This window comes from Vitis riparia, chromosome 9 (assembly GCF_004353265.1).
Source record: "Vitis riparia cultivar Riparia Gloire de Montpellier isolate 1030 chromosome 9, EGFV_Vit.rip_1.0, whole genome shotgun sequence".
Classification (NCBI taxonomy): Eukaryota; Viridiplantae; Streptophyta; class Magnoliopsida; order Vitales; family Vitaceae; genus Vitis; species Vitis riparia.
In genome coordinates this window covers 1,115,612-1,128,409 of record NC_048439.1, presented here as the reverse complement: position 1 = coordinate 1,128,409, position 12,798 = coordinate 1,115,612, and the positions used below count along the sequence as shown (strand labels likewise).

The following is a 12,798-nucleotide window of genomic DNA, read 5'->3' as shown; positions in this document are numbered from 1 at the left end:
AAAAAAAAATACAAATTAAATGCCTTATGGCATGGGAAAAAGGTAAAATTTTGGAAATGTATTTTGTGAATTTCTAAAGGAAAAATAAAAAAATATAATTGGAAAAAATTATAAAAATATATTAGATGTTCTTTGTATAAGTAAGATTTGAATTTATTTTAAGGTTTTAAACCAAAGCCGCGGTACGGGAATGAGAGTTTACCTTGAATGGCAAATTACGAAAGCTTGAAGAGAGTAAAGAAAAAATCCGTGCCCTTTTTTCTCCAACAGCTCTCTCTCTCTCTCTGAGACCCAATTCCACAATGAATTAGGGTTCTTTGTTTCTTTCAATTCTTCCATCTCCGCCAAAACCCTAGCCCTAGAGTCCCCAAAACCCTAGAGTCACAATGGCGGAGAGTGCATCATCATCCCCAAAACCCATGCAACCCACCAACCCCATTGACCCCATTCCCCAGAACCAATCTTCCTCCTCAAACCCCCCAATTCCCTCTCCTTCACCCTCCATTGATCTCCCTCAAATTTCCTCTCCGCCTCTTCCTCCTCTGCACCAATCCCAGTCTCAGCCTCAGCAAATTCTGCCTGGGTTGAATTACCCTATCCAGCAGACACTACAGCGGTCGCCGTCCATGTCGAGGATCAATTCAATGCAGTCTCAGACGCAGCAGCAGCAGCAGCAGCAGCAGCAGCCGATGATGGTGCGCCAGCAGACGGGGATCTATGGGCAGATGAACTTCGGTGGGTCCGCGATTCAGCAGGCTCAGAATCAGCAGCAGCTGGGGGGTGGTGCTGCTGGTGGCGGTGGGGGAGGGAATTTGTCGCGGTCAGCGTTGATGGGGCAGAGTGGGCACTTGTCACCTATGCTGTCAGGACAGGCTGCGGCCGCGGCGGCTGTTGCTCAGTTCAGTTTGTTGACGTCGGTACGAGTTGATTTGTAGATGCTGGAATTCGCCTTTTTTTTTTTTTTTTTTTGTTGGGAGTTTGTTTATTGGATTGGATTGAGTGTGAATTGTTACTTTCATTGATGTACTATGCTATCATTTACACAGGGGAAAAAGAAAAAAAAAACCACAAACTTGATGTCTTGGTATTGGGGATTATATAATGCGAGTATGGGTAGAACCTTTGAGAAAACCAGTGAAGTTTTGGAAGTCCTCAGAGGTAGAAAGTCGGGTTAGTGTGGCATCAAGTTATTTATAGATGCTAGCTAAAATGTGAGGATGAAAACGGCTAAGTTATATTTATTGGATGGAAATTTCTAAGTGTGAATTCTTAGTTCATTGATGTACTCTGCTGTCAGATGTAAGGAAACTCATAAGTTCGATGCATCTGTAACGGAATTATATAATGTGGGCACACGTAGGACCTTCCAAAACAAGTGAAAATTTGGATGTAGAAAGTGGGGCTAGCATGGTATGAAGATATCTTTCAGATTCCAATTGTTGTATCTATGGTAAAAGGCCAAAAAATTGTGTAGGAAAAGTGACCCATTGTTGTGTTTGTGCAATTTTTTTTTTTTTTTTTGTCGCAAGAGCAAGAGAGAACTTTGGAAATGCTAACTGTATGATGGTCAAATACTAGTTTTATGCTGATACGACTGCTTTGGGAAAAGTACTTTGGAAAATGGTTACCATGTGACAGTTAAACTATACTGTTATATTGGTTTAGCTGTCTAGGGGTATCTGCTTACTACCTTTTGGCTAAATTGTGGATCACTGGATTACATAATAGAAAAATATAGAAGTTACCTGATCACCAAAAAGATAGAATATGAAGACATGTTCTATATTAGCCAAATTGTAAACTTCCTAATAGCTTTGAACATTTTTATATAATAACTGATTATTGGATTTTATTGATTTACTTGGTCAATGGACTAACATGTTAGGGACTGTGTTGGCTGTGCACTAATTTTCTTCTTTTTTCCTTAAACGATGAAAAACTTATATATTCATATTCATATTTTGAAACAAGTTATCTTCTGGGTGCAGCCAAGACAGAAAGCAGGACTGGTCCAGGGTTCCCAATTTCATCCAGGTAATGCTCCGGGGCAATCTTTGTCAGGAATGCAAGCAATGGGGATGATGGGGCCCCTTAATTTGAGTTCACAATTAAGACCAAATGGGACCCTGACTTATGCACAGCAGCGGATAAACCAGGGGCAGATGAGGCAGCAATTGACACAACAATCTCAGTTGACCTCTTCTCAGGTATAAATTCATGTGTTCATGTTGATTTACTCTATTTCCTGTTTCTGGATCCGATAAAGCGGAAACATTTCAAGCTCTGATGTTCTAATTGTTAGGTCATGTTGTTACTTTGTTTCTCTTCTTGCAATGGAAAAATTTATAGTTTCTGTATGGTATTGAAATCATTGATAACACAGATATTTTGGCTATACTTCAGTTCACCAAACAACTGTGATTTTGCTCCCATTTTCAAATCTCAGATTACTCTGAATACCAGTATCTATCCATTTTAATGCATCACCATATCGGATGAATTTAAATTTACTATAAACTTTTTACCATTTCCAAATTGTGTGGGTTCTTGCTAAGGGAGAGAGTTATTTTTTGTGTTCTCTCTTTTTTTCTCTGTACCTTTGATGCTCATTGTATGTGTCCTATGTACCTTGGTTCGGTGTTTTTTTGGTGCTTGTTTATAAAATCTTATTGTTGCCTATAAAAAATTTCTAAATTGTGATATTCAATCTCCAAAAAGTTGTTAGTAGGCATTGCTTTTGTAAAGTTCAAATTTAATGATTTCAAAATATTAGTTTAGATGGAATCTGGATGATTTTTCCACTGTTCAATTTTCAAGTCTATAGTAACTAGCACTTGCATTAGTTCCTTATTTTGATGCTCCAACATGAGTTCTTTATTTTTAGTCCTTAAGGTTGTTATTTCTTGCAGTCCCAACTCCACAACTAAGTTGGTCTAATCTTGATTCTAAAATTCACTGGCTAGGGGTGCAAATTGCATTCAGCCAGAAAAGATCTGCTTCAGCATGTCATGCCCCAACCATGGACATTAGCCACCTATTGTGGTTAGTTTTTATTGGGAATAGTTTTTGCTGGCCCAATTCAATAGCCATCAAGAAAATACATTTAGTTTTTCTAAGGAGGGACTACATCTGTGAATTTGCTTATGTTTTAAAGCATATGTAATATATGTAAATCTGGGCAAGCTCAGGCACAGTAAATTTGAGCTTAGCTTGAATTTAACTTTTTCTTGGGAACTTAGATACCTGGTTAGACTTTCTATTAGTCAGGGTGTGCCTGTCTATATGCCTTCTAAAGCATATGTAATATATGTAAATCTGGGCAAGCTCAGGCACAGTAAATTTGAGCTTAGCTTGAATTTAACTTTTTTCGTGGGAACTTAGATATCTGGTTAGACTTTCTATTAGTGCAGGGTGTGCCTGTCTATATGCCTTCTAAAGCATATGTAATATATGTAAATCTGGGCAAGCTCAGGCACAGTAAATTTGAGCTTAGCTTGAATTAAACTTTTTCGTGGGAACTTAGATATCTGGTTAGACTTTCTATTAGTGCAGGGTGTGCCCGTCTATATGCCTTCTAATAGGCTGATCTTTTAATTTGTTTTCATTTTTCTTATTTCTAGTTATTATATTTGATTGTTTTACTGAATTTCAAATTTCTGTGTTTCATGTAATCAAGTTGTTGCCTTTTAGTGTATGCTAATTTACCACAATCTCTGTTATTTTCAAGTAATGCATGGCAAATTACCTAGATGACTTGAAGTTTAAACTAGCAACTTGGTTATGAGGCCAGGGATCAGTTGCCTTTTCTGTTGTGTTAACTTTTTATGCTAATTTTTTCTTACATTTAATTTTGCACACATTATTTTATCAATAAATTTATTTCTGGAAAATACAGGCTCAAACCCGGCCAAGGACATCGTCACTCGCATTTATGAACCCACAGCTGTCTGGCTTGACCCAGAATGGACAACCAGGTATGCTACAGAACTCTTTATCTCAACAGCAGTGGTTGAAGCAAATGCCAGCTATGTCTGCTCCTGGGTCTCCTTCATACCGTCTTCAACCGAGGCAACAGGTCCTCTATCAACAACAATTGGCTTCATCTCCTCAGTTGCACCAGAACCCTATGGCCTTGAACTCACAGCAACTATCCCAGCTGGTGCAGCAACAGCCACAAATGGGACATCAGCAGCTTCAGCAGCAAATACAATCACAACAACAACAACAACAACAACAGCAGCAGCAGCAGCAGCAACAGCAGCCAACTTTGCATCAGCAACAGCAGCAACAGGCTTCTCCTAGGATGGCAGGTCCTGCAGGCCAGAAATCTTTAAGTTTGACTGGATCCCAGCCAGATGCTACGGCATCTGGGACAACTACACCAGGGGGGAGTTCAAGCCAAGGAACAGAAGCAAGCAATCAACTTCTAGGGAAGAGAAAGATCCAAGATCTAGTTTCACAGGTATTCTTGTGTTTTCACTACGCAATTCCTCTTTTGTCTTTATCATGTCCTGAAAATCAATGAAAAATTTGATATTAAACTTTTCTTTTTCCATGTAATTTTGCACTTGGGAGTTGTATTAGGAACAGATCAGGAAATACTGGAGGATCTTAACAAGTTTTAATTTTGGGAAACTGCACCAATTAAGGGTTTTTTTTTTCTTTTTTTTTCAATCTGAAATTATTAGGAGTGATCTGCCTTTTGGATTGTCAATAAATGTAAGGAAAACCAAGGGGATTCTCAGGTGGTGGTGGACCTCTTTTGTGGGAGAACCATGATGTAAAACTCTCTTTTGGGAATCATCAATAAGCAGAAGTAAATTCTGAGAAGAATTTGGGATTGTTGAGTGGTTAATACTTACAGGGAGGCTAATTTTTGTGTTGATTGGCTGGGGATCCCTTGTCAATCTACATTGGGAGATTTAATTGTGTTGGAGATTCCTCCTAATCTGTGACCCCAGCTTAAGGAAAGTCTGGTAGAGGTTGGCTAGATCCTGGATGATCTTTTTTTTTTTTTGATAAGTGTAAGTGTATTAGAATAAAAAGAAGTGTACACAATGTATACAAAGGAACCAAAAACCCAAAAGAAGCGTGGGAATACAAAAACCCTGGATGATCTTGTGTAGCTCTGTTTTGATGCTAGTCTACTTTGGTATCACCACCACCACCACCCACCCACTTACCCCACACCAAAAAGGGGAAAAAAACAAGCAAAAATTAGTCAACAACCATTCAAGAAATTTGCGTGTTTTTGGCGACATGTGCATGCTTTATGTGTACTTTGTTACACATTTGCCTATCAAAAAAAAAAAAAAAGGAGAGAGAAATTTGTCATATTCTTATTAACATTTGAGAATTATTGAATCATATGGGAAATCATGTATGCTACAAATATATATTGGGTATAATTCAACTCCTTCCCGGGGGGGGGTTGCATTGTTTAAGGAAAATTTGTCAAAATCATTGGATTTCCATACCCTGACATAATTTTGGTATTATATCAGAAGCCTTGGATATTTCAAACTGAAAATCTATGCAGCCATTTGCATCAACTTTTGAAAAATCCCCCAAACTAATATGCCTTTCAACTTTCTTTCGTCTTCCTCTAAGAAGAGATTCTGAATTTCTTCTGGTTTGTGTTGCTTGTTCTGTTCTGAATTATTTATTTTTTATTATTATTATTATTATTTTTTTTATTATTCATTTTCACCCAAAAATAATAGTTTGTAATTCTGATCATCTTTGACTCATGCTCAGGTGGATTCACAAGGAAAGCTGGACCCTGAAGTTGAAGATCTTCTTTTGGAGATTGCTGATGACTTCATTGATTCGGTAAGTATGTGCTTGCATATGAACATTATACAGATGTGACTCCTACCCCTACTGCCCATACATGTGCACACCTATTGTTTCCATGCTCTGTGATAGAGATTTATACTTACTATTTCCATTTCTGTGGTTACAATTCTTCATACATCAGTATGTTTCTGTGAAATGTGATATTAAAGCATATTTTGATTAGTCAAATATTCTAGATTAGGGAAATTAAGAACTGCCCATAGGCCACAGTTCATTGGGATCTGAATTAAGGATCTTCTTATCATTCTTTATGTCACTGTGGTATTTTTGTCTGTTGTGAGGCTATAAAACATTGTAGCTTAACTTTATATTCTTTCCAGTGGGTACCTTATATTTTGTTAAGATATTTTGGTATATGGTTTCATGCTTGTGCTTTAGATTTGGGGGGTTTTTCAAATAAAATTTCTCTGTTTGTACCTGTTTGCAGGTAACTACATTTGCATGCAGCTTGGCAAAGCATCGGAAATCTTCCACTTTAGAGTCCAAGGATTTATTGCTACACCTAGGTTTGTGCTGCATTATAACATATTTCATCAGTGTATTTTTTGTGTTTTGCATAAGGGAAATGATATGCATCACCTGAGTTGGGTGACTTTCACTTGTTGATTGAATTTTAGGAAGAGATATGATTATATATGTCTGCAAAAAGAAGGTCAAAATAATGATTGGCCAAAGATGGATGAAATTTTGGTGGACTCAAGTGTTATGACATGTAGCAGCATTCTTCATACAATCATCTGTTTTTGTGATTAAATCTGCACTCATATAGACACTGCATACACTGAAAGGCAGTTGTCTCCATTAGGTCCCTGCCATGTGTCAAACCTCTAACATGTCAATCCAATATGCACAAGGGCCATCTAGGTGTTTGAGATGCTGTATTGAACAATCAGCCTACTTGTAGTTATGTTTCCAAGCTTGTACGTAAGCTAGGTGTGTGCACGTCAGGTGCACTGCCCCAGAGCAACTTGGAGTCAGGCAGGTTTCCTGAGCAATTGTAGGATTTTCATGCTGGTTCTTTTTTTCTTTGATAGGCCATGTGGGCTCATTTAACCCATGGACACCATCATCAAGGGTATGCGTGTTGGCACTATGCATACACATGGACAGCAAAGCTAATATTCATGGTATGCTAGATGTGTTGAAGGCCTGGTGTAAAGGAATATACTGCTCCATTAACCTGGGGTGATGATTTCCTGAATAAGTGGGAAATCCTGGGCCTTGACTAGGATTTGGTCCCTTCTCAGTAAAACAGACCCATTTATAGGATCTTCTCTTGATGAACAGTTCAATATTGCCTTTTCTAATCCTCTGAAGCGATGTTTCTGATGAAATTTTCTGAATAGACAGTTTTAGGCATTACAGGTATCAATGGCGAGACTATAGTAGGGGTATGTGCCTATATCTTTTCCTAGATGCTAGCATGAATAGCATGAATCTAGCATGGGTTTAAAGTATTGAGTTTTTTGGACCCAAAAATAGTACTGGGTTGTCCTTCCTATTACTGTGATTTGATTGGGTGTCTGTCTGTCTATAAAAAAAACTGAAAAAATGGAAAAAGTTTTGGTAGGTGTCTCATTTTACCTGCTGGCTGCCGGAATATCAAAGAATATGATTTTTTGTTTTGTTGTTCCTCTTAGCGAACTTGGAGGGGATCTCCCTCAGATTTTTCATTTGAGCTGGGAGTTACCTCAAAGGAGGCAAATTTGGGAAATGGTTTTCAGAAAACTGCCACTACTCTCCTATTTAGAGCACTGATATCAAATATATGTTGAAGCAAATTGTATAATTCTTTGAAATGAAAGTAATGATTTTGTTTTGTGCTTAAAGTTGTATTCTGGAACAGAAGTCTACCTATCAAAAAGGGAAAATTTTGGAACAGAAGTCTGGTTACATGCATTTCATTTAATGTCATATTATAGTTTACTTACTGATGTGTTTGTTTTCCTGATTTTATTTCATTGTAAAATGAATGGAGCCTTAATGAATCTAATGCAAGGAAATCATCGCAGAAAAAAATTGGGATTTAAAAATTCCAGGATACTCGAGTGAAGAGCAGAAGAACCAAACAAAACCTGTAAGAATTTACTCTCTTTTCAAGATTTTGTACCATGGGATATGGCATTCTCTTATTGTTTCTCTATATCAAAGGCCTGTTCAGAGATAAAACTGCATGCATTTAATGAAATTAAAGGGGAATTTACTCAAATTTGTATTTGACAAATGATCATGCAAATTAGAAATTCAAAGTGCAAAGTATGTTTTAAGCAATCTATGAACTTTGTCTATTTTATGTTTTTAAATTCGTTGTTTTAATGTTTCAAATTATTTTAAAAATTTATGCAGCCATATGGTAGATATTCTTGTAATTCATTGCCCTTTTGTACTTGCTTTAATGTGTGTGATTATATCGTCCTCTAGTTTGTTCTTGGTTGAACTTTATTGTAAACAAATATATCTGATTATTTCTATGAATTAGCATTTCAAGAGGTCTTATTTGATGTCTGAATTTGAAATATGTACATGCAGTCTTCAAGTGAGCTCCACAAGAAGCGTGTTGATATGGTAACTCAAAATTTTCTGCACATACATTTGGTCTATTGCATTTCATAGGGTTCTAAACCTTGCTTTTCACTTTAAACACTGGCTCAGGTACGAGCATTGATGGAATCCTCACACTCTGAAACAAATGCAAATGCAAAAGAGATGATGAGGCAGGGCCTTGGCAACAACCCAGTTGGTGCGAATCCAATGATGAGGCCTTCACCTTCACCAAGTGCAGAGCCGTTGGTTTCACAATCAACCAGTTCTCAAATGCTGCAGCAGATAACCCGGTTTTAATGAACAACTTCTCACTTGTTACCTGATAGGGTTTAACTGACTGGACCATATTGGTAAGCATTCTGACCTTTGAAGTAATTAACTAATGCTTTCTTCATATATTGGTTTAGCCATAATAAGTGTAGTAGACTAAACATTCCATCTGTAAGTAGGTTATGAGGAGATTTTATGCTGCCATTAGAAGTTGTGTCCCTTTTTTTTTTTATCTCGTCCCATTTGTTTTATATGATGAATTTGCATGGTCAGGACTAACACACTAACACACACCCAGTTTTGAATTCTTAGTTCAAATTGCTGTTTGGTTTCATATACAATCCATTTTCCTGGAAGTGATTATTGAAGTACATGATTGCAGGCACAATTCTGAAAATAAGGTGTAGGTTTAATTCTTAGGATCATGGTTGCATATGCTGTCCGACTAACCAAGCATCATATGGTTTAATTTTGTAGTTCATTCTCGAAATAACTGTTTGTTTACCTAATAGAATGTGCTTTTGTAAACTTGTAATTGCTTCTGATTTGCTCATGAGAGTTTTCCAAACACTGCCTAAGGGGGTAATTATTGTAGTTCGGAAGTTTGGGTGGTGTTGGGGGAATAAACTATTGGATTGAATTATAGTGACCACCATGCCATGAATCCTATTCTTTTAACTACAATTCCTGCAAACCTCAATGTAAATCTCCACTCACCCTCAACCTTTTATTGCAGGTTCAGCAGCTGTAACTAGTTGGTGTATGTATTTCAGAGGAGTCGAAACATGGAGGAAAAAAAAGAAAAAGAAAAAAAGAAAAGGGAAAAAAACACAGCAGTGGACGATCTTCCATTTCATTTATAGTTGATTACAGTCATTCCATTTGGCTGACACTGCAACAGAAAATACCCTAAACTGATAGGACACCCCCTAGCTAGCTTCAAGCTCGTTTAGCATAACAGCAACATAGATTTTGGTTGAGTGAGCCTTGTAATTTTAATAATACTTATATGAACAGATGGTTTTCTTGCTTTGGACTTGGACCCTTTGTAGCTTAGTGAACTTAAAAAGAGGAGGGCTCTGCTCTTGGAACTGCCCCACCATTTCAACAGTGCTCTTGTATAAATGTTAGTTAAATTGCAGGTATTTGGCATGAATCTGGCTCAAAAATGGATGGTTTGTTAATACTGTATAGGATATTGAATACCGAATTTTTCTCGGTTTTGGGTCTTCCTTGGATCCAACCAATCTTCAGCTAAGATACTGTCAGGGTCTGGTGTTCACTTGGGGTTTGTATAGTAAACTAAAGAATTTAGCCCCTTAAAGTTGAATGAATGCTATAATTAATCCATTATTTGTTCTTTTTGTTATGTTGGCTGCCAACTTTGGCCTAGTTCAATTTTTTCTTCCATTTTCTTGTTCCTTTTGTGATGGTTTCATGTGATTTTCTTCTGTATCATGGAGGGTATGGTACCTCTATTTTTTAGGTATTGGGTCGATAAAAGCCAAATCCTATAATTTCATATGATTTTGTTATTTCTCATATATGATTGATTAATTCTAGGGCTGCTATTGTGGGTTGAATTGGGTTTGTGGCTAATTCGAGTCTAACCCAAACTAAGACACTCGGGTTGAGCTTTAGTTGATTTGGTTGGTCTGAATGTAACATTTTTTTTACGATATAATAATAATAATAAAAAAAATTCATTTACCTAATAAAGTAAAATAAAAAATGAAAAAGTATATGATATGATTATATTTTAATATTATTTTTTAAAACTAAAATAGTAAGTTGAATATTATTGCATAAGATAATAAAATTATAAATATTATGAAAATATTAAATGGGAAAAAGTCTTAGAGAAATAGAAAAGAGTTGCCTAAGCCCATTGGGTTGGGTTTTGATTGAGCCGGGCGATTAGGTTATATCTCACCGATGCTATACTGTGGGCAATACATTTTGGGCCTCCTTTGGGCCTGCTGTGTTTCCCATCAATACCCAGAAGCCCAGAACCCTGAACCCAGGGCCCAATAATGTCCACATAAGGTCCAGTGGAAAGTTTGGTGTGGGGCATTACCCACAATCAATGGGCCTATTTTGTGTTAAGTGGATCTGTCAGTGGGCCCAGTGGCATGTTGCAACCTAACAGGTCGAAGTCATGGAAAACCTTCACCTCATTGATGTGAGGAAACAAGTTATTTGAGAATAGGGATGACAATAAGACACATTTTTTCAGGTGTTCATCTAGCTCATAATGAGACGGGTTTGAAATTTAAATAAATAAACCGGGGAGAGGTTTGAAATATTTTTTGAAACCTAGACAAGTTTAAGTATTACTTTATTCTGCATCGCTTCAATTATATATAAAATTAAATTAAATTAAATTTTATTTTTTAATAATAATAAAACACTTTTCAATAAAATAAGATAAGTTATAAAAAATTATAATATTATAATTTTATTTTTGTATACCCATTCGCCTTGCCCTCCCTACCGAACCATATCTTTCACCAGTGTCACTGTTAAAATAGAAGCCGAATAAATAGACAAGTACCAGAAGGTCCATTCAGTACTAAATGTTTGGCTACATGAATCAGACAGGGACACAGAGGAGAAAAGAAAGGACAAAAACAACACAGAGGCCTAGCTCAAACTGGAAAAGGCCAGCAGAGAGGCCAAACTCCAAAGCTGATAAAAAAGCTGGGGGTGATTGATATGTTTCCCACTAGCATATGGTACTGTTTTCATTTACAGATGTCAGGACTCTGAACCATGTTTACCTACCATCCGGACACACCATAGGCCTTATTTTGGGAAACTTGTGTTTTGACGGTTCATTTGATAAATATATGATTTTTCAAACCCAATTTTATGAAATAGGAGAATCAGATTTTATTATGGAAAATAATATTGCCTTCATGCACTATGAGCCAATCCCCTTTTTTGTGCCAAGATTGCCCCTTCGGTCTCCATCATCAATAATAAAAAAAAAGTTATAGTGGTGCGGCGGCAATGGACTGATGTGGAGCTGCGGTAACCTTGGCACCTCCAGATTTTTCTTCCACAACAACATCCAAGCTTCCATGTCTGGAGATGGGTTTAGCTTCAATGGTGGTGGCGGAGATGGACTGAGTTGCGACGACAATAGTGGGTTTTGGCCGCGATTGAGGGGAAGCTGGTGGTGATTAATGGTGACAATGGCTGGCGCTCACCTTGTGCGGTGGCTCTACTTCAACTCTCTTTTTTTCAGTGGAAAAACCCTGAAAACGAAGAAGATGACGAAGGAAGAAGGGAAATAAAAAAGATGAGCCAAGAAACCTCTTCAAATTTTGATCGGTGTTGATATGGAGGCTTGGATGCTGTTGTGGAAAAAAAATCTGAAAGTGCCAAGGCCGCTGCAGCTCTACATCAGTCCATCGCTGCCATACCACTATAACTTTTTTTTTTTTGATCGGTGATGGAGATCGGAAGGGCAATCTTGGCACAAAAAAGGGGGTTGACTCATAATGCATGAAGGTAATATTATTTTTCATATTAAAATTTGATTCTCATATTTCATAAAATTGGGTTTCAAAAACCATATATTTATCAAATGACCCCATCAAAACACAAGTTTCCCTCTTACTTTCTTGCAACACCGGTGGGTTTTTGTGTAGGGTTCTTATTCATTGACAGTCAAGTCAGCACATGTTTAGAGAGGGAGATAGCGGAATCAAGGAGAGAATCCATGAGAGTCAAAAACACTTACGCAATACAAGAATATATTTGAGGATAAGCATGTGTCTAGATGACACAACATTAAGGTATAGCAGTCATGTAGGGATCCATCCAAGCATTGAAAAGATGCGCCATATGTAACATCAGTGGATAGTGGCTTTGAGCATGTGCTACCATGTACTAAGACATGCAGGTGACGGCACATAAGTGATTGTGCCATAGTGGGGCTTGTATGGAGTATATTGGACATATGTCACACGAGTGGAGATTGAATCACTCATGTTGCACTTCATTTGGGCCATTGTGGGTTAAAATCAAATTGGACCACAAGCCCATTACTAAGCCCATTTAGGCCCATAAAACCTTCAAATTTGTTGACTCATCCACTATACTAAAGAATTTCATTGA

General features: G+C 37.3%; 1 protein-coding gene across 2 annotated transcripts; it reads left to right on the top strand.

The window, feature by feature from the left end:
- The first annotated feature begins 220 nt into the window (after nucleotides 1-220).
- On the top strand, nucleotides 221-9,931 carry LOC117922177 (transcription initiation factor TFIID subunit 12b). Of its 2 annotated transcripts, XM_034840215.1 has the most exons (9): nucleotides 222-917; nucleotides 1,989-2,207; nucleotides 3,896-4,462; nucleotides 5,758-5,832; nucleotides 6,287-6,365; nucleotides 7,872-7,936; nucleotides 8,389-8,424; nucleotides 8,512-8,753; nucleotides 9,410-9,931. In XM_034840215.1, the coding sequence occupies exons 1-8, from the start codon at nucleotides 387-389 to the stop codon at nucleotides 8,698-8,700; spliced, it is 1,761 nt and encodes a 586-aa protein (XP_034696106.1). In that variant the 5' UTR covers nucleotides 222-386; the 3' UTR covers nucleotides 8,701-8,753; nucleotides 9,410-9,931. The 2 variants fall into 2 exon arrangements, with proteins under 2 accessions (XP_034696107.1, XP_034696106.1); XM_034840216.1 differs by lacking the exon at nucleotides 8,389-8,424 and having other exon boundaries at nucleotides 221-917.
- The last annotated feature ends 2,867 nt before the right edge of the window (nucleotides 9,932-12,798 follow it).

Coding starts and splice junctions, on each gene's coding strand:
- LOC117922177 (XM_034840215.1), top strand. CDS start 387: ATGGCGGAGAGTGCATCATCATCCCCAAAACCCATGCAACCCACCAAC. Junction 918..1,988: donor AGTTCAGTTTGTTGACGTCG/GTACGAGTTGAT, acceptor TTCTGGGTGCAG/CCAAGACAGAAAGCAGGACT. Junction 5,833..6,286: donor CTGATGACTTCATTGATTCG/GTAAGTATGTGC, acceptor ACCTGTTTGCAG/GTAACTACATTTGCATGCAG.